Source organism: Poromitra crassiceps (assembly GCF_964638095.1).
Source record: "Poromitra crassiceps genome assembly, chromosome: 21".
In the NCBI taxonomy this organism is placed as follows: domain Eukaryota; kingdom Metazoa; phylum Chordata; class Actinopteri; order Beryciformes; family Melamphaidae; genus Poromitra; species Poromitra crassiceps.
This window is the reverse complement of record NC_139638.1, coordinates 10,485,857-10,508,985: the sequence shown is the minus strand read 5'-3', so window position 1 is coordinate 10,508,985 and position 23,129 is coordinate 10,485,857. Positions and strand designations below refer to the sequence as shown.

The window sequence follows — 23,129 nt, the reverse complement described above, 5'->3', positions numbered from 1 at the left end:
GTTCGTACTATAGGAGGGTTTGTTCAAACGCCATCTCCAAATGGCATGTTGTGTTGTTCGTACTATAGGAGGGTTTGTTCAAACGCAGTCTCCAAATGGCATGTTGTGTTGTTCTTACTATAGGAGGGTTTGTTCAAACACGGTCTCCAAATGGCATGTTGTGTTGTTCTTACTATAAGAGGGTTTGTTCAAACGCGGTCTCCAAATGGCATGTTGTGTTGTTCGTACTATAGGAGGGTTTGTTCAAACACAGTCTCCAAATGGCATGTTGTGTCGTTCGTACTATAGGCGGGTTTGTTCAAACACAGTCTCCAAATGGCATGTTGTGTTGTTCGTACTATAAGAGGGTTTGTTCAAACACGGTCTCCAATTGGCATGTTGTGTTGTTCGTACTATAGGAGGGTTTGTTCAAACGCGGTCTCCAAATGGCATGTTGTGTTGTTCGTACTATAGGAGGGTTTGTTCAAACATGGTCTCCAAATGGCATGTTGTGTTGTTCGTACTATAGGAGGGTTTGTTCAAAAGCTGTCTCCAAATGGCATGTTGTTGTTCGTACTATAGGAGGGTTTGTTCAAACATGGTCTCCAAATGGCATGTTGTTTTTCGTACTATAGGAGGGTTTGTTCAAAAGCTGTCTCCAAATGGCATGTTGTGTTGTTCGTACTATAGGAGGGTTTGTTCAAACACAGTCTCCAAATGGCATGTTGTGTTGTTCGTACTATAGGAGGGTTTGTTCAAACGCGGGTCCCTATCGTTGCATCGGCGCTGTTTCTAGGCCGAGCGCCTGGCGCAGCCCAAATCAGTGGGCGTGGACCAGCGCACTTGATATCGTCGTGCTGGCGCTACACGCAGCCTAAAGCATTACAACCACGCCTTTTAAGCGTAAAATTATGCACCGTCATGCTCATTGGATAACTGCAATAAACGAATCGCACGCTTGCCTTTTTAGCTCCAATTCCAGTGATCCCGCAAAACCAGACGAAAGCCAAACGCTCTGCCCCCCCCCCTCCCTTCATCCAGTCTGTCTGTCTGCATTATAGGCTATTATTCCATATTATTATGCTTCTCAAACCAATCTAACTGCAGTTTCAATACTGCAAGCATGTAAATACGCTACACTATAGCAAGATCAAAGTGAAAATAATGTTCTAAATGCATCAGCTAGAAAAATATAGCCTATTAGATTGGTGAAAGTTTGTCCAGAAAGATATCATTTTCTCTCGCCTGCTGCAGGAAGGATGATGCACATAAATATAGCCTACATTATGTAAAGTCATTGCATAAATGTGTTTTTATTGTCAAACTAAATGTGGAGTAGGGCCAAGTTATTGGAGCGGACATCACAGTAGCCTATAGCAGATGACAGTAGAAGCTTCCAAAGCGCATTCCGCTGTCACTTATCTAAATCACGTTAAATCCACACAGGGTATATATAGGCTCAAGAGGACATATATGTTTCACATAGGGTGGTGTTTCATTTCGATGTTTTATTTGGTCCAATATTGAAATGTTCTACAATTGCAGGTTGTCTTACCATTACACATTATTTTAGATCTACCTTTTATATCTATTTCGGCTCATTTGGTTGCTATTTAGTAGCGAAATGGAGGACCCAATTGCATGCTGGGACAGGGACATTCACAGGCAGTAAACTTACAACTGCTATTTCCTATGGGAAGCTGGGTGCTGCTATGTGTTGTGTCTGTCTGAGCGAGGGAGTCAGAGAGAGAGAGAGAAGGGTGACAGAGAAGAGGCAGAAGAGCACTGGCGCACTGAATAGGCCTGGTTTCAGAGAGAGACAGAGAAGGGTGACAGGGGAGAGGCAGAAGAGCACTCCTTGACACTGGCGCACTGAATAGGCCTGCTTTTCAAAGGCGCAAAGCGCTAAATGTACGCCAGCTCGGAAGATAGCAGTACGCCGGTATTTAGCGCCGACACGCCCACTTTGGCCCATTCTGGGACTGCGCCACGCCCATTCGGCCTAAAGCGCATTTGGCAGCGTAAAGCCATATTGATATCGTCCCAAAACAGGCGCAAGGCACGTTTTTTTGCGTTTAAGGCCCGTTTTAGCGCCGAAGGCCTGTGGGAGAATAGGGCCCGCGGTCTCCAAATGGCATGTTGTGTTGTTTCGTGTCGGGTTTGTTCAATGTTGTCTCATTTTGTGCTGTCCTGTGTCCTGCAGGCTGAGGCTGTCCAGGGCGAGGCACGCTCTAGAGTACTACAGCTTCTACCACGCTGCTGCCTACACCCTCAAAGACCCCGGGCTGCCTCTGCTACTGCCCGACAAGAAAGACCCCGGGCTGCCTCTGCTACTGCCCGACAAGAATGGGGACGTCTGTGAGGTCACTGCTCCAGTCCAAATCGTGACCCCGGCGGTGACACCCACCGCAGTCACCCCACTGCCGCCTCCACCCCCACTGCCCCTGCCCCCACCTCCTGCCCTCCCTCCACCTCCTCTCCCTCAGACCCACCCTGCCATCACCCTCCCTCTCCCTCTCGCCCTGCCTCTCATCCACACCACCCCGCCCAGCCCTCACCTGTCGTGGGGCGCCGGCTCGGATGCGGACGTGTACTCGCGTATCGGGGCCTTCAGGCCGTCCAGGGTCTCCAGCCTGTCCAGCCAAACGCAGGTCATCCTGTTTGAACACTCGTCTCTCTGATCCAAACACAGGTGATCCTGTTTGAACATTCGTCTCTCTGTTCTCCACTGCAGGGCACGACTGGTCTCTCTGTTCTCCACTGCACGGCACGACTGGTCTCTCTGTTCTCCACTGCACGGCACAACTGGCAAAAGAAAGCTCATTCTACCTGCATTTGACAAAGAAAAAAAGACAACATTCTAATGTTGGCATTTGTTGGGATGTCTTTGAAAACTACCCATGGCACACTGACCAAACAGATTCAAACAAAACAGTCGAAACGTAACGTAACAACACTGAGGTCAAACAGTTGACTTCAGAAATCACCTCAAAATGCAGTGAAGAAGATATCTCCAGTCATTTAGATACACTCCTTGTGCTATTGTGTTTAATCCTATAGTGCTTTTTATCACAGTTAGCAACCAACATTCATTTTGGTGGATTATTATTTTTTGTGCAACGTCAGAAACAGACGAGTAACGTCTGTCCGTTGTTGCCGTGGCAACTTTAGTCTCCACTTTGCCCTTAACTTGCTGAGAAGATGAATTCACCTTCAATATTTAATCACATTGTTACTCATTTCCCCAAAAGGTATCTTATGTATAATTTTTTAAAGAATAATTTTGAATGAAGTCGTGAGCGATGTTATTGAGTTGTTGTCTGATGCTATTGAGTTGTTGTCTGATGCTATTGAGTTGTTGTCTGATGCTATTGAGTTGTTGTCTGATGCTACTGAGTTGTTGTCTGATGCTATTGAGTTGTTCTCTGTCTGTTGCACATTGCTTGCTTCATGGGTGTAAGCGGAGAGCATGCGTGACGTGCCTCTTTATCTTCTTCCACAGCTAAATGTGCGAGGTCTTGTTTCCATACTAAAAGCCAGATAATTCAATCTTTGTCTGTTAATAGGTTGTAAGCTGAACAGGAAAGACACTGTATACTGCTGCAGTAAATACATACATCACAGTTTGTGTCGTCTATCTGATTAACATTCATTGAGGAATTCTTTCCTCATAATCTTCCATTTGAAAAAGACTCCATGAAAAGCCTTATTCCAGAGGTTTTCAGAGTGTGAAGCGAGCCTCCCCAGGGGGGGAACTCCAAACAGTTTCAGGGGAGGCTCAGTGAATGGAAGTGAAACAATATTACATTAGTTATCAAAATAGGCTAAATGTGTGTGATTTGGCTAAAGAGATAGGGCAGAGATGGAATCGTTTTGGTGAATATGAATGTTTTTCCCACTTCCCCAGAGACAGAAACAATTAAAGGCCTTCAGACCCTTTTTATAATGTAGTTTGAATGATGTCAAACAGTAATATATTATATATATATAATATAATATAATAATATAATATAATAATATATATATAATATAATATAATAATATAATATAATAATATATATATAATATAATATAATATAATAATATAATATAATAATATATATATAATATAATATAATATAATATAATATAATATAATATAATATCAGGCTATCTTGGATCAACTGTTGAGTGTCTCTGGGATCAAATAACATCATCGTGATCCTATAGGCATCCAGGAATTGAGTGAAACTAAGCAAGTAAACTAAAGAGGGCTTTTTTCAAGCTTTGTTTGAGCGGAGGCCCACCGCCCCAGACTTTGAAAACGCCTGCCTTATTCAATAGTTCAAAAATCGATTATTCTAATCTCACGCTGTTAGTTATTGAAGGCCACGGTTCTAAAAGAGCATTTTTATTGATTTTTTTCCCCTTTGTGTCAGAAATCATTTGAGAGAGCAGGTGGGTGTCACATTTTCCAAATGCCAGATATCTCATTTTTGAGCTGTTCCCCTTCAATTTGTATCTAAATCAGAATCAGAATCAGAAAGACTTTAATGATCCCGGGGGGGGGATTGGGACAGGTTACAGTAGCTCGCACTCAGAACACAACATAGCATAAAATAAACAGTAGTAAAATGCGATAAGTAAGCGAAAATAAAGCAAAAATAAAGTAGAGTACGTAGAAAGTAAGCAAAATAAGTAGAGTACGTGATGTACATTACGTGACAATTGCAGTTATTGCACACTGGACTTATATTAAGTCTTATATTAAGTCTAGATTAATCTAGTTTAATCTAGATGAATCTAGATTAAAACATACAATGTGCCTGTGCAATGTTGACATCAGGCGCTTTTCAAATGGATGACGTCATTGCAATTCCTTGTACAACTCTTATCAGATATTTTGCAGGTCCTCATCCTCCTTTTTGCAGAAATGCACGTTTTGGGTGGAACAGACTAAGATGTAGCTGACCTGCATCATAATAATCTGACGCCCGCAGCCGAGACAATGACTTTGAGACACAAAAGTCCTTGACTTACAGTCGAGACGCTTAGTAATCGTATCTGTCCTCTTCTCATTTTCTAATCTCTGTAGTTAAAGTGAGAGGAAATGGATACTGTTTGCATTTCCCTCAGTGTGCCTCCTCTGCATGCTGCCTCCTCTGCAGGCTGCCTCCTCTGCAGGCTGCCTCCTCTGCATGCTGCCTCCTCTGCTGCCAGAACAAGAACTGTATTTGCAAAATAGGATCATACAAGTGCACAATTACCATTGAGCTTATTTCTCCCATGTTCCAAATGATCAAAACAGCAATTAGATGAGGAAAACAGAGCCTACAAAAAAACAAAACTTTTTCAAACTTCATTGCTGTGGGCCTAAGCTTAATTTATTATTAACAGAACTCTGTTAAGAGTTGGTAATATTTATTTCTTACTGTAATGGCATCCTTTCAATGTAGGCTACTAAAGGGTGGTGGTGCCCTTTTCCCCTCATTTGAGCATTTGAGCACCTGCCCCTTTCGAAGTCTGTCCACGGGGCAGCTGTCTGCATGCATTTCTATCCTTTGCATTTCTCCAATCTTACCAAAGAGAATATGCCACCTGATATTGCACATGCCACATTTCTCCCCGTGTTCGTGTGGGTTTCCTCCCACCACCAAAAGACATGTATGTTAGGGTTAATTAATTAATAAATTTAGTGGGCGTTGTTTAAATGAGCAGAATAAGATGAATGCGATTAGAAAATATGCACGTCTGTATATCTCTGCATTTTTTATCCTCTTTCCTTTGATACTTTTTCATGTACAGTCTTAGTTTACGCTGCATCCAGAGTGAATGACAGAGTCCTCTAATCAGGTGTTGTACAGTTCACTTTGATCTTCCAGAATCACAGAAAAGTGGACTCGACTGTGAGAAGAGGAGCACCTGCAGAAGGTATCAACAACTCTGTTTGATGTCCCACTCACACGGCTTGTTCTTGTGCCAAACACAATGACAGCACTGTCTCTGGCACCTGCTGCTACAACGAGAACGTCAGAGGGAGATTGAGAGCATCAGGAGAACAGACAGAGCACAAAGAAGTTAGGAAGTTATGCACATCTGAGCAACAAAAACATCTGAGACTTTCCTATAGGTTCATCCAATACACTAGAATTAGATGATTTTTGAACATGATTTGACAAACTATTTTTTAATGGTGAAAGGTCTTTAAATGTACTTTTGGAATTTTTTAAGAAAATTACCTTTCTGGATTGACCCATACTTCAAGTAGAAAGTGCATTGACTTTCAACCCTGCAGGAAAATGTACAGTTACCCCCATTAGCTATCACACAATAGCAAAATGCTCTGTTACCGTTTTCTAGGAGTCGTTTACACTAACATTTTATTTTGAAGTATTCATTTATTACATTATATATTAACAATAGGGTTAGGGTTAGGCCTACATTTAGCTCACACTATTAATGAGAACCTTAGTTCTCATTTAGTCTACTATCTTTAGTCTAATAAAGTTAGTAGACTAACTTTATTCCACCAAGACAGTGGTAGCCTATCTTTCGGTCACATGAGGTTCTGAAAGCCCGTAACGTAAGGCGTCTGACAGCAGAATGCCACAGGCCGATCTGCAGGGGAACATGACTGAACTGTTCAAGAGCGTCTTCACCTCCTCCAATATGCCTGCTGATTTACAGCCAAGTGCACTCTGTACCATTCAGTCTGTACCATTCAGTCTCTGTACCATGCAGTCTCTGTACCATTCAGTCTCTGTACCATGCAGTCTCTGTACCATTCAGTCTGTACCATTCAGTCTGTACCATGCAGTCTCTGTACCATTCAGTCTCTGTACCATTCAGTCTGTACCATGCAGTCTGTACCATGCAGTCTGTACCATTCAGTCTGTACCATGCAGTCTGTACCATGCAGTCTCTGTACCATTCAGTCTCTGTACCATTCAGTCTGTACCATTCAGTCTCTGTACCATGCAGTCTGTACCATGCAGTCTCTGTACCATTCAGTCTCTGTACCATGCAGTCTGTACCATGCAGTCTCTGTACCATTCAGTCTCTGTACCATGCAGTCTGTACCATGCAGTCTGTACCATGCAGTCTGTACCATGCAGTCTGTACCATCTCTGTACCATGCAGTCTCTGTACCATGCAGTCTCTGTACCATCTCTGTACCATGCAGTCTGTACCATGCAGTCTCTGAGGATGCAGAGACAGGCAATAAACACAAACATCAAACACACAAAACACAAAAAAAACTAACCTAAACTAAACTTTACCACTGTTCCTTCAGAAGTTGTAGTTGTCATAGAATGTGTTGCATAGTTGATTGCTCTATTGCTGACAAAAATGAGTTACTGTAAGTCGCTTTGGATAAAAGCGTCTATTTCAGGGATGCGTTTACCCAGACGCGAGTAGATGCCGTTTCACCCGGGTGGTGTGAATAATACCTCTTTGTAACCTCGCTGGCACACCGCAGCAAGTGTATCCGCTTGTAGTGGCGTGCGTGCGTGTAGCGCTGCCATCACGTGCGTGCGTGTAGCGGCTGGCAGCTGTGGGCCCTCTGTATTCCTGTATTGCAGCAGGCCTTTGATCAGGTAATTGCCATTAGGCCCACAGACCTTGTTGCATCCCCTGTATGTCGCTATGGTGACCAGCTCTCCAGCATCCATCTGATCTGTCTGACCCATTCACAGCCTTTCACATGGACGGGTGTTGTGAGGCTCTGAGTGACGGAGGAAACTACATGAGGCACTGGAGGACCGACCTGCCTGGAGAGGAAAAGTCCAGGATGGTGCGGTCCTCACATGTGAGGGCAGGAGAAGCTTGTGTGTCATATTGAAGAGGCAGCAGCGCAAATCTGCCAAGGAGGGACGTGTGGCTGCACCTCAGAGCTCTACATCCTCCCTGACCTGTCCAGTGTGGCTGCACCTCAGAGCTCTACATCCTCCCTGACCTGTCCAGTGTGGCTGCACCTCAGAGCTCTGCATCCTCCCTGACCTGTCCAGTGTGGCTGCACCTCAGAACTCTACATCCTCCCTGACCTGTCCAGTGTGGCTGCACCTCAGAGCTCTGCATCCTCCCTGACCTGTCCAGTGTGGCTGCACCTCAGAGCTCTGCATCCTCCCTGACCTGTCCAGTGTGCCACACAGAATTCTGGGCTCACATTGGTCTGTATAGTAATCTGCACACTCAGCAAAACACAACAAAATGAGACGTGCCATGGTCATCATCAACTATGATGGACGAACAAGTGTGTGTGTATGTATACAAGTGTATGTGTAACTAAGTGTGTGTGTTTGTTTAGATTTTGGAGTGAGTGAAACTACAGTGAAATAATAAATACAATTGTGTTTTTAGTAACGATATTTTTTTTTATATTTTTGTCCATCACACACGCACGCACGCACGCACGCACGCACACACACACACACACACACACACACACACACACACACACACACACACACACACACACACACACACACACACACACACACACACACAGGATCATGGTGACTGAGGAGACTTAATCAATTGACCCATTTCACAGCAATCGTGTTGAGGTGGTAAGCAGGAGGTAAAGCAGGTGTCAATACCATTAATGGTGGTTCCATTCCAGGTACTTCCTGCTTTACCACCTCAAAACGCTTGATGTGAAATGGGCCTGTCATAACAAACGGTTGGCTCATATCGACCCCTGCTGGATCATGGGGATTAATACACTTTGAGGATGCAGTTCAAGTGCAATATGTTGAAGGTGCAGTCTTCAATTTGGCACAGTTATTAATGTCACAAAACTAATCAACTGCATTGATAAAGTAAATCAATATTGTTAGTGTGGAAAAGATTGTGATAATACTGTTTTGATTGGTCCATAAAGGCTTGGCATTTTTGCACAATCAAAGTGGATTAGCAAAGAATGATTTCCAGGATAGATGAGCTGGTGCAACTAGCCTACTTTATACTTTATACTTGTGTGTCTTTGTGTCATTTGTCTAAAATGATGTTTTGTTAGACGCTGTCTTACAGAAACAGATTATTAATAAAGTGATTTGGTCAAATCTGGCTGATGAATTAGTCCAGCATCTTTGTTTTCTCCAAGAATGGGCTACTTTCATTCCAATCAAATCAAAAAAGAGCACAACTTTGGAGTTCAAATGAAAAAAAAAGCTTGTTTGATGATGTCACAATAAAGAACTCTGAAAGGACTGCACATCCTCTGATGATGTCACAATAAAGAACTCTGAAAGGACTGCACATCCTCTGATGATGTCACAATAAAGAACTCTGAAAGGACTGCACATCCTCTGATGATGTCACAATAAAGAACTCTGAAAGGACTGCACATCCTCTGATGATGTCACAATAAAGAACTCTGAAAGGACTGCACATCCTCTGATGATGTCACAATAAAGAACTCTGAAAGGACTGCACATCCTCTGATGATGTCACAATAAAGAACTCTGAAAGGACTGCACATCCTCTGATGATGTCACAATAAAGAACTCTGAAAGGACTGCACATCCTCTGATGATGTCACAATAAAGAACTCTGAAAGGACTGCACATCCTCTGATGATGTCACAATAAAGAACTCTGAAAGGACTGCACATTCTCTGAAGCTTTTGATATTTTCACAACTCGTCTTCATCAAAAAGAGTCCAGGCTTTGTAGTTTGCTGCACTTTCTTCTGCATGGGTGACGTGTGAATGTGTTCAGAAGAGCTCCTGTTAGATGTTATTGTTATCATATATTAGACCCATGACTCATGACACTTTTATACTCTACTTTCATCTGGGTGTCATTTCAAGTTTCAGATAGGCCTAAAAGGCTGTTTTATTTATTTGAGTATGTAGTTATTTATTTGGGCTATTAATTTAGTTATGTACAGTATGTATGGTATGGTATGGTATGGTGTTTATTCTTAATCCCCGAGGGGAAACATGGTTTGCCACCAGAGCGAGTATAGATGTGTACAGTATGTATGTATGTATGTATGTATGTATTTATTTATTATCATTTGTAGTGTTTCAAACACACCAAAAGTTTGAACGGCAGTTAAAAGTGTGTAGGCTATATGCTCCTATATGGGAATTTAATTGATGCCATTGACTTCATTTCCACATCAGAGAGTTGTCCTGGTAGATGTAGCCTCATTAAAGAAAATGTCCTAACAACCATTTTCCTTGATGTGGCTTTGAACTTTTGATGAAATGGAAACTTCTTCCAGTTCAATTTATTATTTACAGACTCACTATTATTTTTGGTCAAATTTGATAAATAGCCTGCCCTACAACTGCCCTACAGACAAAACGATCTACCTTAAACAATATTTAACTTACTATAGCCATACATACAACTACAAGTCAAGCCTATAATAGCCTACAGTAGCAACTGCATTTTTGTTGACAATTTACAATATTCGCATTTAATTGTAGAACATTAAACTGAACTTTTGAGTAGGGCTATAGCCTACATGTACATGTATGATTAGACTGTCAGTTGTTAGGACTTATAGCAAATTAGGATACGATATAGCATTTAGAGCTACAGGCAAGGTTTCATATGCTTGCAATCTCAAAAATGGGAACCAGGAATTAGAAAATCAAAGATGGAGCGCTCAACTCCTTACTTTATAGCAGGCTATGTAAACTGGGTGCTGGATCCCCCAAAACAAAGTCTAATAAAAAAAAAACGAAAAGGAGAGCACTCCTAGTTTAAAGATTTATTGCCACACAATAAATGTGTCATATTAACCTATAATTAAGCAGCAGCAACATTGTTTCTGTATATGAGATGTGTGAAATGTTGTCCATTATAGCCGGGCCATTACAAAGTGAAAATGTGATAGATTATTTTATTATTATTAGGTCTATGCAGCTCCGTTAAACCAGGCCTAACAGGGCTCATGACAGGTCACAACAGAAAGCGAATCGTGATTAACTCCCGCGTTGGTTCCCCATTAATCACAGCGCATGTGTCCATCTTATAATCTCCTTAACTAATATTATTGTCAAGCCTGCGTATCAAAGTGATCTTCTAATATACACAACAACAACAATCAGTGGAGAAGCGTTGGAGTAGTTCACACCTCCTCGGTCACTACAAAGAGCGAGTGGTTTCGATACACAACGTGGATCACACACGGCCTTCAACAAGCTGATGGCTTGGCAGAAGTCTTCAAACACAGCAGAAGCGATTATAACCCCCAGCATCCCAGCATCTCACCTCAGTCTCAAACAGAGAGGCTACAGAGAAGGACCTCAGCTGCGTCTCTCATAGACTTATTATAGTTTAATTATTGAACATCGCTGATTTGGATCTACCTGTACCCGCCTACCAACTCGGAATTATGAAGGGACTAACTCTGGGTTTCTCATGTGCGCTGCTGCTCCTTCTGGTGGATTTGGTTCGGGTTCTTGGCGCAGGGTCGTTCCCTCGGATGCGCCAGGAGGACGCGCTGCGCCTCGGGATGGCTGGTCTTGCGCGGCCCCCTGGCGGCTCCAGACGCGCCATGCAGCAGCAGCAGCAGCAGCAGTCCAGCAGGCTGTCGCTCTACATGATGCACCTCTACCGGACCCTGCTGGCCGAGGACCGGGCCAGGACACCGGCTGTCAGCTCCGGCCGGACCCCGAGCGAGGACAACCCGCGTCTGCATCACTCCGACTCCGTGACCAGCCTCGTCGCTAAAAGTAAGTCAATTAAACAATTCAACTTTGTGGCGAGAGAGAGTGAGTGTGTGTGTGTGAGTGAGAGAGAGAGAGATTGATTTGTAAAGTACAACAATAAATTAAACACTTTTATTATGTTTTAAGAATGTTTAAGATAGCAGGTCTACAAATGTGCCTTTTAAACAAGTTTGGTTAAATGGCAATGGTTATATTAGTCTGTCTGCCTATTATTTGGAAGAAAACAATATTTGTATAGGCTAGATATTTATCGAAATAGACCTACGGTAAGCCTATAATACATTTGATAAGGATTTCATTTGACTATGAACTCTATACCTTAGTAGCTCTTGCACTTCAGCACCTCCTGCTGTTGGAGAACTTGAAATGCTTACATGTATTTTAGAATAGGCCCTCTATGAGCATAGTGAGTAGGCCATCTCCCAGTGTGTAGGCTATAGCAGGCACAGGCTCAAGAGCAAAGCAAAGTGAGATAACATTGTTATTTATATTAATATTAATTAATTAATATTATTATATTATTGTTATACCTGGTCCCTCATCACATGTCAAAAACACCAGGCTTTGGGGACAAGCATGTATCCTAACTGACTTGTTTCGTCTATCTTATCTCCTATAGGTTGCCAACAGATTGGTGGGAGGTGGTCCGTCACCTTTGACTTGTCCTCCATGTCTGCAAAAGACAACGTCCAGCGGTCCGAACTTCGCATCCGCCTGCCTGCCTTCACGGAGTCTCCCCGAGCCTCCGTGGACATCTACCACTCCCAGAGAGGCCAGTGCTCCGGCGAGGAGTGCCACGAGACCAGGCTGTTCCTCGGCAGCCTGGACGCCCAACCCAGCGCTCTGGTGTCCCCCTCCTCCTGGAAGGTGTTCAACACGACAGAGATGTTCCGTCGCTGGCTGCAGCAGGAGCACTCCTCCGCACCCGGCGGCCCTGAGGAGGTCCAGCAGGGCCAGGAGGAGGAGGAGAGAGTTCAGCAGGGCCAGGAGGAGGAGGTCCAGCAGGGCCAGGAGGAGGAGGAGAGAGTTCAGCACCCTACGGCCGACCGGGTCATGATGGTGGTCTTCTCGAAGCACACCCAGAGCCCCGACGGCCTGCGAGCCTCGACACTCATCCGCACAGCGGAGCGCTCCAAATACGTCACGCTGGACAGGGAGCGAGGAGGGGCAGCTGGCCCCCACGCCAGGACGAGGAGTCGCAGGGCCAAGAGGCACCACCAGAGGCAGCAGAGAGGCAGCGTGGTGCGGGCGGCCCCTGCCGGCGTGCACGCAGAGAGGAAGGGCCCCTTGTGCAGGCGAGTGGACATGTGGGTGGACTTTGAGCACATTGGATGGAGCGACTGGATTGTTTATCCCAAACGATACAATGCCTACCGCTGTGAAGGGAGCTGTCCCAAACCAGTCGACGAGACCTTCACCCCAACAAACCACGCATACATGCAGGTAAGACTGAATCTCTGCACGTCAAGCCAGACAAATCCCTCGATTGTATTTACTGATAAAAAAAATAATATTCTGATTCCTACCCAATTTGCATAGATTGACTCTAACCCATCACTCTTTTTTCTCTCGTTCTCTCTCTCCAGAGCCTGCTGAAGCTTCACCACCCAGACCGGGTGCCGTGTCCGTCGTGCGTGCCGACGCGCCTGGCACCTCTCTCCATGCTGTACTACGAGAACGGAGAGATGGTTATGAGGCATCACGAGGACATGGCGGTGGAGGAGTGTGGCTGCCACTGAGCAACAGGCCCTCTTAGGCCAATGGCCTTATGTTATGAACACTGGACTGTAGTCACTGAGCCAATCAGAGGCAACAATGGATGGACGTCCACTGGCACTTTACACAGTCCAGTTTGACACTGGAACACAGGTCACTGCTCTGACGGTGGACTGAAAGAAGGAACTATGCTGGACGTGGTTCTTTAAATGCACCTGATTCCAAAATCAGGTATCCATATATTTGGAAAAAGTTACACCTACTCTAAAATGATTGACAGGAAGACATTAAAAAAATTATGGTACTTTTGGGAGGACATAGGTGACTTGCTCCTTGGTTGACAAAATTAAAACACTTTAGCCACTGGATCTACTACTGTATACAAGATATACTAAAGCACTAGAGGAGATTCACAGAATGTTGCACACAAGACGTCACTGTACTTTTTGCCTGAAGACTCCATACTTTGTAATGTAATTGTAATGGTGCAAGAGCTTTAACCATTGACTGTATATAATAACCTTCCTGCAAAGTTTGTGTCAAATTGAGCGTGTATGTTTATTACTATGTAATAAAATTTATTATTCTTAAATTCATATCTTGGTGCAAGGTTTCATGCTTGTCCATTTTTATCATTTTGATTTAGTTCTGCTCTGTGATGTGATGACAGCCTCACATGCCACAAAACACAATGATTGGCCCCTCCATCACATGGCTGAAAGTGTAGATAGTACAGAATAGTTTGAATAAAATACAACTAAAATAACACATACACAGACACACACACGAATACTCTTTCTCACATACACAAAATGTCCCTTGCCTTGATCTTTCGTCCTCCCCTTTGCCCACATGATTGTGGGAACTATTTATTTTCACAATAAATAAATAGCAGATAGTTTTCTTGCTTTGTTGATGTACAAAAGTACAGATTGTTCAAGGCAATGTGTCCATCACATTGCAGTGTATAGAAACACAATCGGTCAAACTCCAAATAAAGCTTCTCTCCCCAAAAGAGAAGGATACTGGCTGGAGGAAAGTGCAGAGTGGATTTCTATTTGAATATCGCACTCAGCAGAGAAAACACGTTTCAATACTAATGTTTATTCTTTATGAAAGGCAAAAGTCTCCTCCGATGTATTATACTAAGAGCAGAGATGAATCATAGAATACTTCAATTGGACTTAACTGTTTTCTAAAATAAAACTGACGTACAGTATATTGGGACTTTACACAATACATCTGGACAAGAAAATAACGTTTTCTTCATGACTCGCAATAATTTATTTGAAAATATCTTTGATTTTCTTGTGACAACACTGCAGATTCTACTCATGCACACAGTGTTTATAGTCATCAAATTACATAAAATACAAATGGCATTTTAACTGTAATTTTTTTTCAACAGTTTATAGCCACATAAGAAATATTTTCTTTTAATGTCATGCTTCAGTTACACCAGACACATTTGTAAGCAAACTGAATCAATCAAACATGTGTAACGGTACAAAAAAATAATAAAATACTGTGTTGTTTTCAAAACCCTGAGAGCAGAGATGACATAGCTTACTAAGAGTAGGCGCTTCCTTTTCACTGATGTGCTTTTCACACCACCACAGACACAACGGCCGGAATCACGTTCATCTTCACGAGAATACGCTTCAAATGTCCATCTCAAACTGGGCATCCTCTCCTAGGGAAACAAAATAATACAGTTGAGTAGGGGGGACACATATATAATACAGTTGAGTAGGGGGGACACATATGCACACCCACACTGTCTCATAATACAGTTGAGTAGGGGGGACACATATGCACACCCACACTGTCTCATAATACAGTTGAGTAGGGGGGACACATATGCACAGCCACACTGTCTCATAATACAGTTGAGTAGGGGGGACACATATGCACACCCACACTGTCTCTCTCTCTCACACTCTCTCTCTCTGGTCTGCAATCCCAGAATGCTATGCACTTTGGAGCACGGGTAAGCTCCTCTATGCAGGGTTCCCACACCTTCATAAACATTGAAATCAAGGACTTTCCAGGGATAAAAAATTCACTCAGATTCAAGGACACAACATGGCATAGTTTGAGTCTAGCCTGGTTAAACTCACATTCTGTTGAGTTAAAACCCGAAAGTAAAAACGTGCATGCCTCGCTCGGGAATCGAACGCGCGCTCTCTCACTTGCAAGACAGGGATGCTACAGGTCAGCTAATCGGTCCCCTACACCTTTAGGCGGCAGCCACCTTCCTCAACCTGAGACTGTGCTTACATTAAGCCTGTGGCTCTCAATTTCTTTTGGCTTCGGTACCCCGTTTCCCTGCTTTCTGAATCCAAGTACCCCTTCACCCGACTACATTTTGCTTACAAAACTGTGACAAAAAACTACACATAATATGATCCAATGAATGAATGATGATAACCCACCTTTACAAAATTACAGAATAAGAATTATGGCTTAAAAGAGGTGCAATTAGTGCCTCCCGAGCAGATTTATTTTAAGGTTTCATTTCATTCATTTATTCTCATCATTTATTTGTACATTTTCCCATTTCTCTCAAGTACCGCCCGTGTAGTACCTCCACATACCCCTAGGGGTATGCGCACCCCCAGTTTGGGAACCACTGCATTAAGCAGTCGGCTCGCCTGCAACGTGGATTTCTGATGAGAAAGCGTGCCTTTCTCCTGGGTGCAGAGACGCCAAGGGTCCTTACAAACCATCCTATCTGGACGTGTTGAATGAGAGCGGACCAGCCCTTACCTATGCTCTCCTGTGGACCAGCCCTTACCTACGCTCTCCTGTGGACCAGCCCTTACCTACGCTCTCCTGTGGACCAGCCCTTACCTACTCTCTCCTGTGGACCAGCCCTTACCTACGCTCTCCTGTGGACCAGCCCTTACCTACGCTCTCCTGTGGACCAGCCCTTACCTACGCTCTCCTCCGTCAGCGGGCTGTGGTTGGTGTTGCTGGGCGTGTGTTCGGGGCAGGCTGTGTCAGGCAGGGTGGAGCAGTCGGCTCTTAGCGCCCTGGTGACTCCTGGGATGTCGGGCAGGCTGGGGGGGGTGCACGCCAGAGGGGACGTCCGACACTGCAGGAGGAACTTCCTGTCGTAGATGATCCTGGTTCCTGGGTGGAGGCGTGAAGTCCAGTGGGATTTCACACAGAGATGGAGACAAAAAAGGAGACAATTCATTGTAAATTTTCATTTCATTTCACATGGCACCCTGCAGTGGAAAAACAAGTGGACAGCTGCACTCTGCACCAACTTTCCTACAACACCCCCCTGTGCAACTGTTGACTGTTCAGTGAGGCAGCAGGATTCCACCACCTGGGTTACTCAGTAGCCTGGCAACCCTGGCTACTCTACTGCCCAAGGTCACAGGTGACCAAAGAAGGGATTCCTATGAGCCAGGATGGTGGATGGTGGCTGATGAGCTCCGTTAACATGATCCGTAGTGTTTTGTTTCCACGATGGCTGAATAAAACTGTCTCCAAAAGAATTAATTATGTTCTGGTTCAAATGAATGTTTCCTATATTCTCATTATTTATTTACCCCAGAATTACTATATCTCTTTACATCTTCAAATTAATACGTGACACATGCACTGGGTTAACCCCTCCAGAAATAAAATGCAATGAATGCGTTTTCTGTCGAGAGCTGGAAGGTTGGTAGATGAAATGCCAGGGATCTACTTTTTATTTATTTATTTTTTTAGCCTTTATTTAAACAGGTAAAATCACATTGAGACCGAAGTCTAATTTACAAGTGCGACCTGTTACTGTTAAATACTTACAGTATTTGCATATTATGTCCATTGAAAAATGTGTTATAAAAGTACTTAATATAGCTTCACTTCTTATTGATAATACAACAGTGTCAGTTATAGGACTCAGTGTAGCCCACATCTACTAGTCAACATGCTGTGGCAGCCTGCTGTAATTACAAGAAACACACCTATAAATAGGACCTGACGGGGAATAGGCCTACAGGATATCTGACCATACAGATGCTCATTGTAGGTTTATGAACAATCCAGACTGAGGGGATCTGATTCTGGATATTGATCATGTAGGTCTCAAGTCAAGTTCAAGTTCAGCTTTATTGTCATTAAAGCAATACACAAGGTACGCAGAAACGAAATGACGATTGCATCTAGCCCACAAATAGTGCAATTTCAAGAGAAGTACTGACAACCGACAATAAAGGTAGTAAATTAAAAATAAAGTGCTTTAGGGAAATTATTGCACATGCTAAAGAGCTTTTTAAAAACAGCATAAATAAATAAAAATAGCCTACTCTAATTTAAAAACTAAATTAAAAACAAACATTAAAAAGTACCAACGATGGTAGAGAATGTACTATGTCTATGTCTATGTAATGTCTATGTACTGTTTTCTGATTTCAGCTATGTAGAAGTGCAGCCCATAGCCTACAAGCCTACCAATCAGTGTGCATTGATAAGAAGTTGCCATAAAGCGCTTGTGACACTGTGGGAATAGACACAATGTGTTTGGGAGCTTAGAAAGACGCAAAGGATAATCAGGCTATCACACAAACTACAAGCAGGATTCCTCAATAACATTGTTTAAATTGTATGCTATAAAAACTAAGATTCTGCAGTGATCGATAGGCAGTGCAGTGTTTTTGCTAGTGTGGTCGAAGAAACCACATTGGAAACTGTTTTTTTTTAATCGCTTTTAGTTTGTGATCAATCAACAATTGATTCAATAATAATAATAATAATAATACAAATAATAATTCTCAACCAATTTTCCATTAACCACGGTCTTGTAAAATCTTGTCTTGTAAAATAAAATGCAGACCATTTGTATTTGTCTCAGTTTCTATATACAAGTCCAACTTCAAGAATAAGATAACCAACGTAAACTTTGAATCTACTCCCTGTTGAAGAGGTTTGATCGTCCTGTTTCTGTTTGCAGCAGCATGCTGGCCAACAGAACGCGGCTGAATATGAATAGAAGGGCTATAAACCACATTACCTTTCATGAGAACGCCTCGCCATCCTTGGCTGCTTATCTGCTTCAGGTTTCTCATCTTCTACTACACAGTCTGCTCGTTCCTCTCTGCATTGACTCGCTATTGTCATGGCAGCTACAGACAGACGGGTCTAGACTATTCCTTGTCCTTGATTTGTTGATTCTTTCCCCTCTCCACCTCCCGCCCCACACAGACACGTCCTTACTGTACCTCCTGGCGTGGTGCTGAACAGGGTGCCGCCGGGCGTAGTGGAGTAATCCCGGGGCATCAGGGCAGCATCGTGGATGATGACCCGTCTGGTGGCCGGGATCTCCCGGCTTCTTGTGGTCTGACTTCCCGCGGACATCTCTCTTTAACAGGACGGTGGAGGACTGGACAGACTAGGAAAGTGGTTTTGTGTTACAAAAAAAAAGTTGTAGTCCCAGCAAAGTGTAGTCATTCGGGTTCTTGTTTTCTCCAGCACTTTACCTTGAGGGGGCTCCACGTGGTGTGAGAGCTGCTCCAAAACAACCACACAGCCTTCCGTAAAAAAACAACAACACGTGGGACGGGCAGCTGTGATTGGCTGAGAGTGGGGGAGGGGAGGCGAGGCGAGGCGGTGTAACAGGGGAAGTTGTAGTTTTTCCGGCTTTATAGGTCATGGCCCAATTCTAAGAATAAACCTGTGGTAATTACATAAGGGTTAAACCTTTACCACGTGGTGCAAAAATACATGTGTACATTCCAAGTGAGCAGTTGGTGTGTTAATGAATGGGCTGTTAATGCTGGGGTGTGGACTGGACTTTTTTTTTTTAATTATTATTAATATATATATATATATATATATATATATATATATATATATATATATATATATATATATATATATATATATTTTTTTTTTTTTTTTTTTATTATACATTTTTCATTTTCATTCCAACAACACATGAACAAAACAAACAGCTCAGACACAGGAAAGGGAAAAAGACAGAAACATACATATCAAGAAAAAGTTATTGCTTATACAGCAGAAAACTGATACATTAAAGTAAACAAAAGTTTAAATCCAAAAAACAAAAACAAAACTATGAAATACAAAACATTTCCTCAGCCTATGTCCATCTAACTCCAACCCTCACCCCGACTCAAAGTTTCCCACCCACGTTCATAAATTAAATTCAGTTTTTTATTTTTATTAATATCCCTTTCAAGAATCCACTGAAATTTTAGAAATGTTTTAAAAGTTCAATATCTAGTTGGTGTCTTTTCGTAGCTTTAAATATATATGCTTTCCCCATCATAGTTACAATATTATTCAGGTCTTTTCCTTCATCATCCCTTAAATCCCCAAACATTATGGTTAGAGGACAGCTATAGAATGTGTGCTGTAAACAGAAATCCATTCTTCAATTTCAATCCAAAATAATGCAACTTCCAGACAATCCCAAAATAAATGTAAATCACTGTATGTATTAATATTGTTTATTGTTGTTTTTCTGTATGTAATAACAAAAAAACAACAACACTATGCTATAAGGTCACTACAGTCATAATCTCTCGAGACAGACTTTCGTCTCTTTTTTGTTTAACCGACGGGTTCCCAGGTTCCTACAGTCACTACTGAGCAACTTCACTCTCGGAATGCTGTAACAGAAAGCAATAAACACAATAAAATCACACATTTTACTTTCACCAAAGAACAGGCTGCATTTATGTCACATGTTTGTTTATTAACTCTTGTAAATGGTTTGAGCTGGTGTACAGGGTAAAGATGATCTATACATATCTTCATGATTGAAAGGCTTGTTTTACATAATTCACGTTTTGTTTTTCCTCTCCAGGACGATACAAAAGAAACAAAAACAAGTGGCAGTACCTACAAAGCCTCTACATTCCCCGTGATGTGGGCGTTTGCCTAGTCTATATAACGCTTAAAGAACATCCAGAACAACTCTATGAGGGTGCATAGCATTCTAATTAAATAGATTTTGTCATATATTTATACATATATTTTCATAAAAACATCTTTTCTTGTGCATGTGTGCAGTTGCATTCCTTAGGATAGAGTAATATGATATTGCGTTTACATTGTCATGTATCCATTCTAAAGGAGTATAGGTGATCTCTATTCTTCGCCACAGTTAAAATTTTACAATACTCTTTAAAATACATCATCGTAGGTTAAATGTCCTCTCGCGTCACTTTTGAAAACCTTCTCCCCTCCCCCCCCCCCCCCCCGACACAACTCGTTTTTGAAACGCACACACGCACGCGCACACACACACACACACACACACACACAGAATCACACACGGTGGGGTCTACATTTGTCCTAGTGCAGAAGAGGCTCACAGAAAACTCCCATAACTTAAGACTATTCATCAAGCATAATGTACAGTAAACCATTTCATCAAGCATAATGTACAGTAAACCATTTTCATTTTTTCCACTCAGTGGCCAAGTGTCAATAAATACTATATTATATTCCCTTTACATGTCATCAAGTCTTTTCATTGCCCTGCTACACACAGGGATGAGTAATCAAACACAGAGTTAACACAGGACACAATTGATTTTCTGTGCAGGCCTACATTCAACCTCTTTGGAGATTGACCAACGAATAGAATCAGTGAAGTGAGAATCAGTTTGCTGATTGAGAACACCCCCCCCCCCCCTCCAAACAAAACAAAACAAAAAAACTATCATCCAAAAGCAGTAAATTGAATCAATCACCTCACCTGGAATTCATATATAGGCCAACTGTAATTACAGTATATAAGGAGAGAAAGTCATTATGTCGCCCTCTGGTGGGTGTGTTCAAAGCTAAATGGTAAATGGATTGCATTTATATAGCGCTTTTATCCAAAGCGCTTTACAATGTGCCTACATTCACACATCGAGGGCATCCAGCTGCCACGCAGGGTGCTGGCACAGCCATCGGGAGCAATTTGGGGTTCAGTGTCTTCGACATGCGGACTGGAGGAGCCGGGGGATCGAACCACCAAGCTTCTGATTGTTGGACGACCCGCTCTACCTCCTGAAACACAGCCACCCCTGCGTTTACAGAGCTCAGTGAAAAGGCGTGGCTTCTCCATACAGTGTTTTGAATTAAACATTGATTCCAATTTCATTATAAAAAAAAAGTTCATACAAGTGTTCACAAGATTATTATGATTATTATTTTCACCAATGGCAAAATTGTTATTTTCTTTGGATGAATACAACCAGCAGAGGCGTCAGACGTCACTTTCCCTCCCCAGTGGTGAACCAACGAAGAGGACAGCTCTCCACACAGAACTGCTCCGACAGGGCGTCGCCATGGCTACTGAACTCATGGTACCCTGCATCCTTTTTGGTCTACTTAAGAAATGAAAGAGCTCCCCACCACACACACACACACACAACCATGCACATATACACACACAATCAGACACACAATCACCCGTGCGTCCCCACCCCACGCAAGTTGACCCCAACAACCAAAGACTTTTCTCTGAAGCGTCACGTTGGGTCCCAAACTCCTTTTAAGAGCGGGACTGAAAAATAATAAAGAAATAAAAAAGATAAGAGGGCAAAGCTTGGATCCTGACAGAGCACAACTGAAACCTGAGTGGAGTTAAGAAAGTGGAAAGTAAGTGATATGTCATCAACGTGTAGCATCCCAGATGAGGCTCTCGTGTGTACTGCGGACTGGGCAGGAAATACGCATGACTTTGTGAATGTGTGATGTGCAACTAGTTCATTCATTCATTCATTCAGTGTGTCACTCACTGGAGCTACAGTAGCATACAGTACTCATGGGATAAATCGTGTCTGCTACTATGGTACTGTATGACCGTTTTGTAGTGCTGTTGTCGGACAAAAAACACACCTGCGAAAAGTACAAGTTTTGTGAAGAGAACGAGACTTTTCTTTTTTGCTTGTAGCAGCGGTCAGAGGGACACGGAACTCACTCAAATGTACTAATGATGATGCAAACCTTCAATGACGGCAAGAAAAAGGCAAACACCAAAACTGCAGTTCTGTGGTTCCCCACCGGCAGCAGCAAGACTCACTCGTAGGTTTTTCGCTGTATGAAGTTCACATTATCCTGGCTTATATTTTTGCTACGTTAAGTTCTGAACAACAGAACCATCCCTATCAGTCTTTTTACTGGCCCACACTGCTACAACTGGGTCGCCTGATCTTGTATTACCACTCCCTGCCATAGAGTGGCACTGTCTCTGCTCTAATTCGCTCAAATGCTTCTAGTCCAGATAGAGTTAAGTTGAAAATACTGGCCTGACGTTAACACCTTTCATAAATCTGTACCAATCCTTTAGATACACATCAAACACAATACATTCTTCTGTTCTTTTTGTTCAGTATTATTGCTGTGGCAGACACAAAAAACAACCAGTCTGACCAGTCGTTATTTATGTACTGTACGTGTTTATGTATGTGTGTGTTTGCATATGTGCTTGTGTGTGTACGTGTTTATGTTTGTGTGTGTACGTGTTTATATTTGTGTGTGTTTGCATATGTGCTTGTGTGTGTACGTGTTTATATTTGTGTGTGTTTGCATATGTGCTTGTGTGTGTACGTGTTTATATTTGTGTGTGTTTGCATATGTGCTTGTGTGTGTACGTGTTTATATTTGTGTGTGTTTGCGTATGTGCTTGTGTGTGTACGTGTTTATATTTGTGTCCGTTTGCATATGTGCTTGTGTGTGTACGTGTTTATGTTTGTGTGTGTTTGCATATGTGCTTGTGTGTACGTGTTTATGTTCGTGCGTG

The 23,129-nt window shown here is 42.7% G+C and overlaps 2 protein-coding genes across 2 annotated transcripts; one reads left to right on the top strand and one right to left on the bottom strand.

The window, feature by feature from the left end:
* Positions 1 to 6,588: 6,588 nt before the first annotated feature.
* LOC310795241 (nodal homolog 2-A-like) lies at positions 6,589 to 13,389 on the top strand (the record flags this gene model as incomplete). Its single annotated transcript, XM_083657304.1, has 7 exons — positions 6,589 to 6,649; positions 7,656 to 7,768; positions 7,880 to 7,966; positions 8,012 to 8,129; positions 11,390 to 11,653; positions 12,270 to 13,093; positions 13,237 to 13,389. The coding sequence occupies 7 exons, from the start codon at positions 6,589 to 6,591 to the stop codon at positions 13,387 to 13,389; spliced, it is 1,620 nt and encodes a 539-aa protein (XP_083513430.1).
* Positions 13,390 to 14,627: 1,238 nt separating this feature from the next.
* On the bottom strand, positions 14,628 to 18,844 carry LOC310795855 (eukaryotic translation initiation factor 4E-binding protein 1-like). Its single transcript, XM_083657948.1, has 3 exons — positions 18,586 to 18,844; positions 16,304 to 16,501; positions 14,628 to 15,059 (listed from the first exon to the last, which is right to left on the bottom strand). The coding sequence occupies exons 1-3, from the start codon at positions 18,719 to 18,721 to the stop codon at positions 15,028 to 15,030; spliced, it is 366 nt and encodes a 121-aa protein (XP_083514074.1). The 5' UTR covers positions 18,722 to 18,844; the 3' UTR covers positions 14,628 to 15,027.
* Positions 18,845 to 23,129: the final 4,285 nt, after the last annotated feature.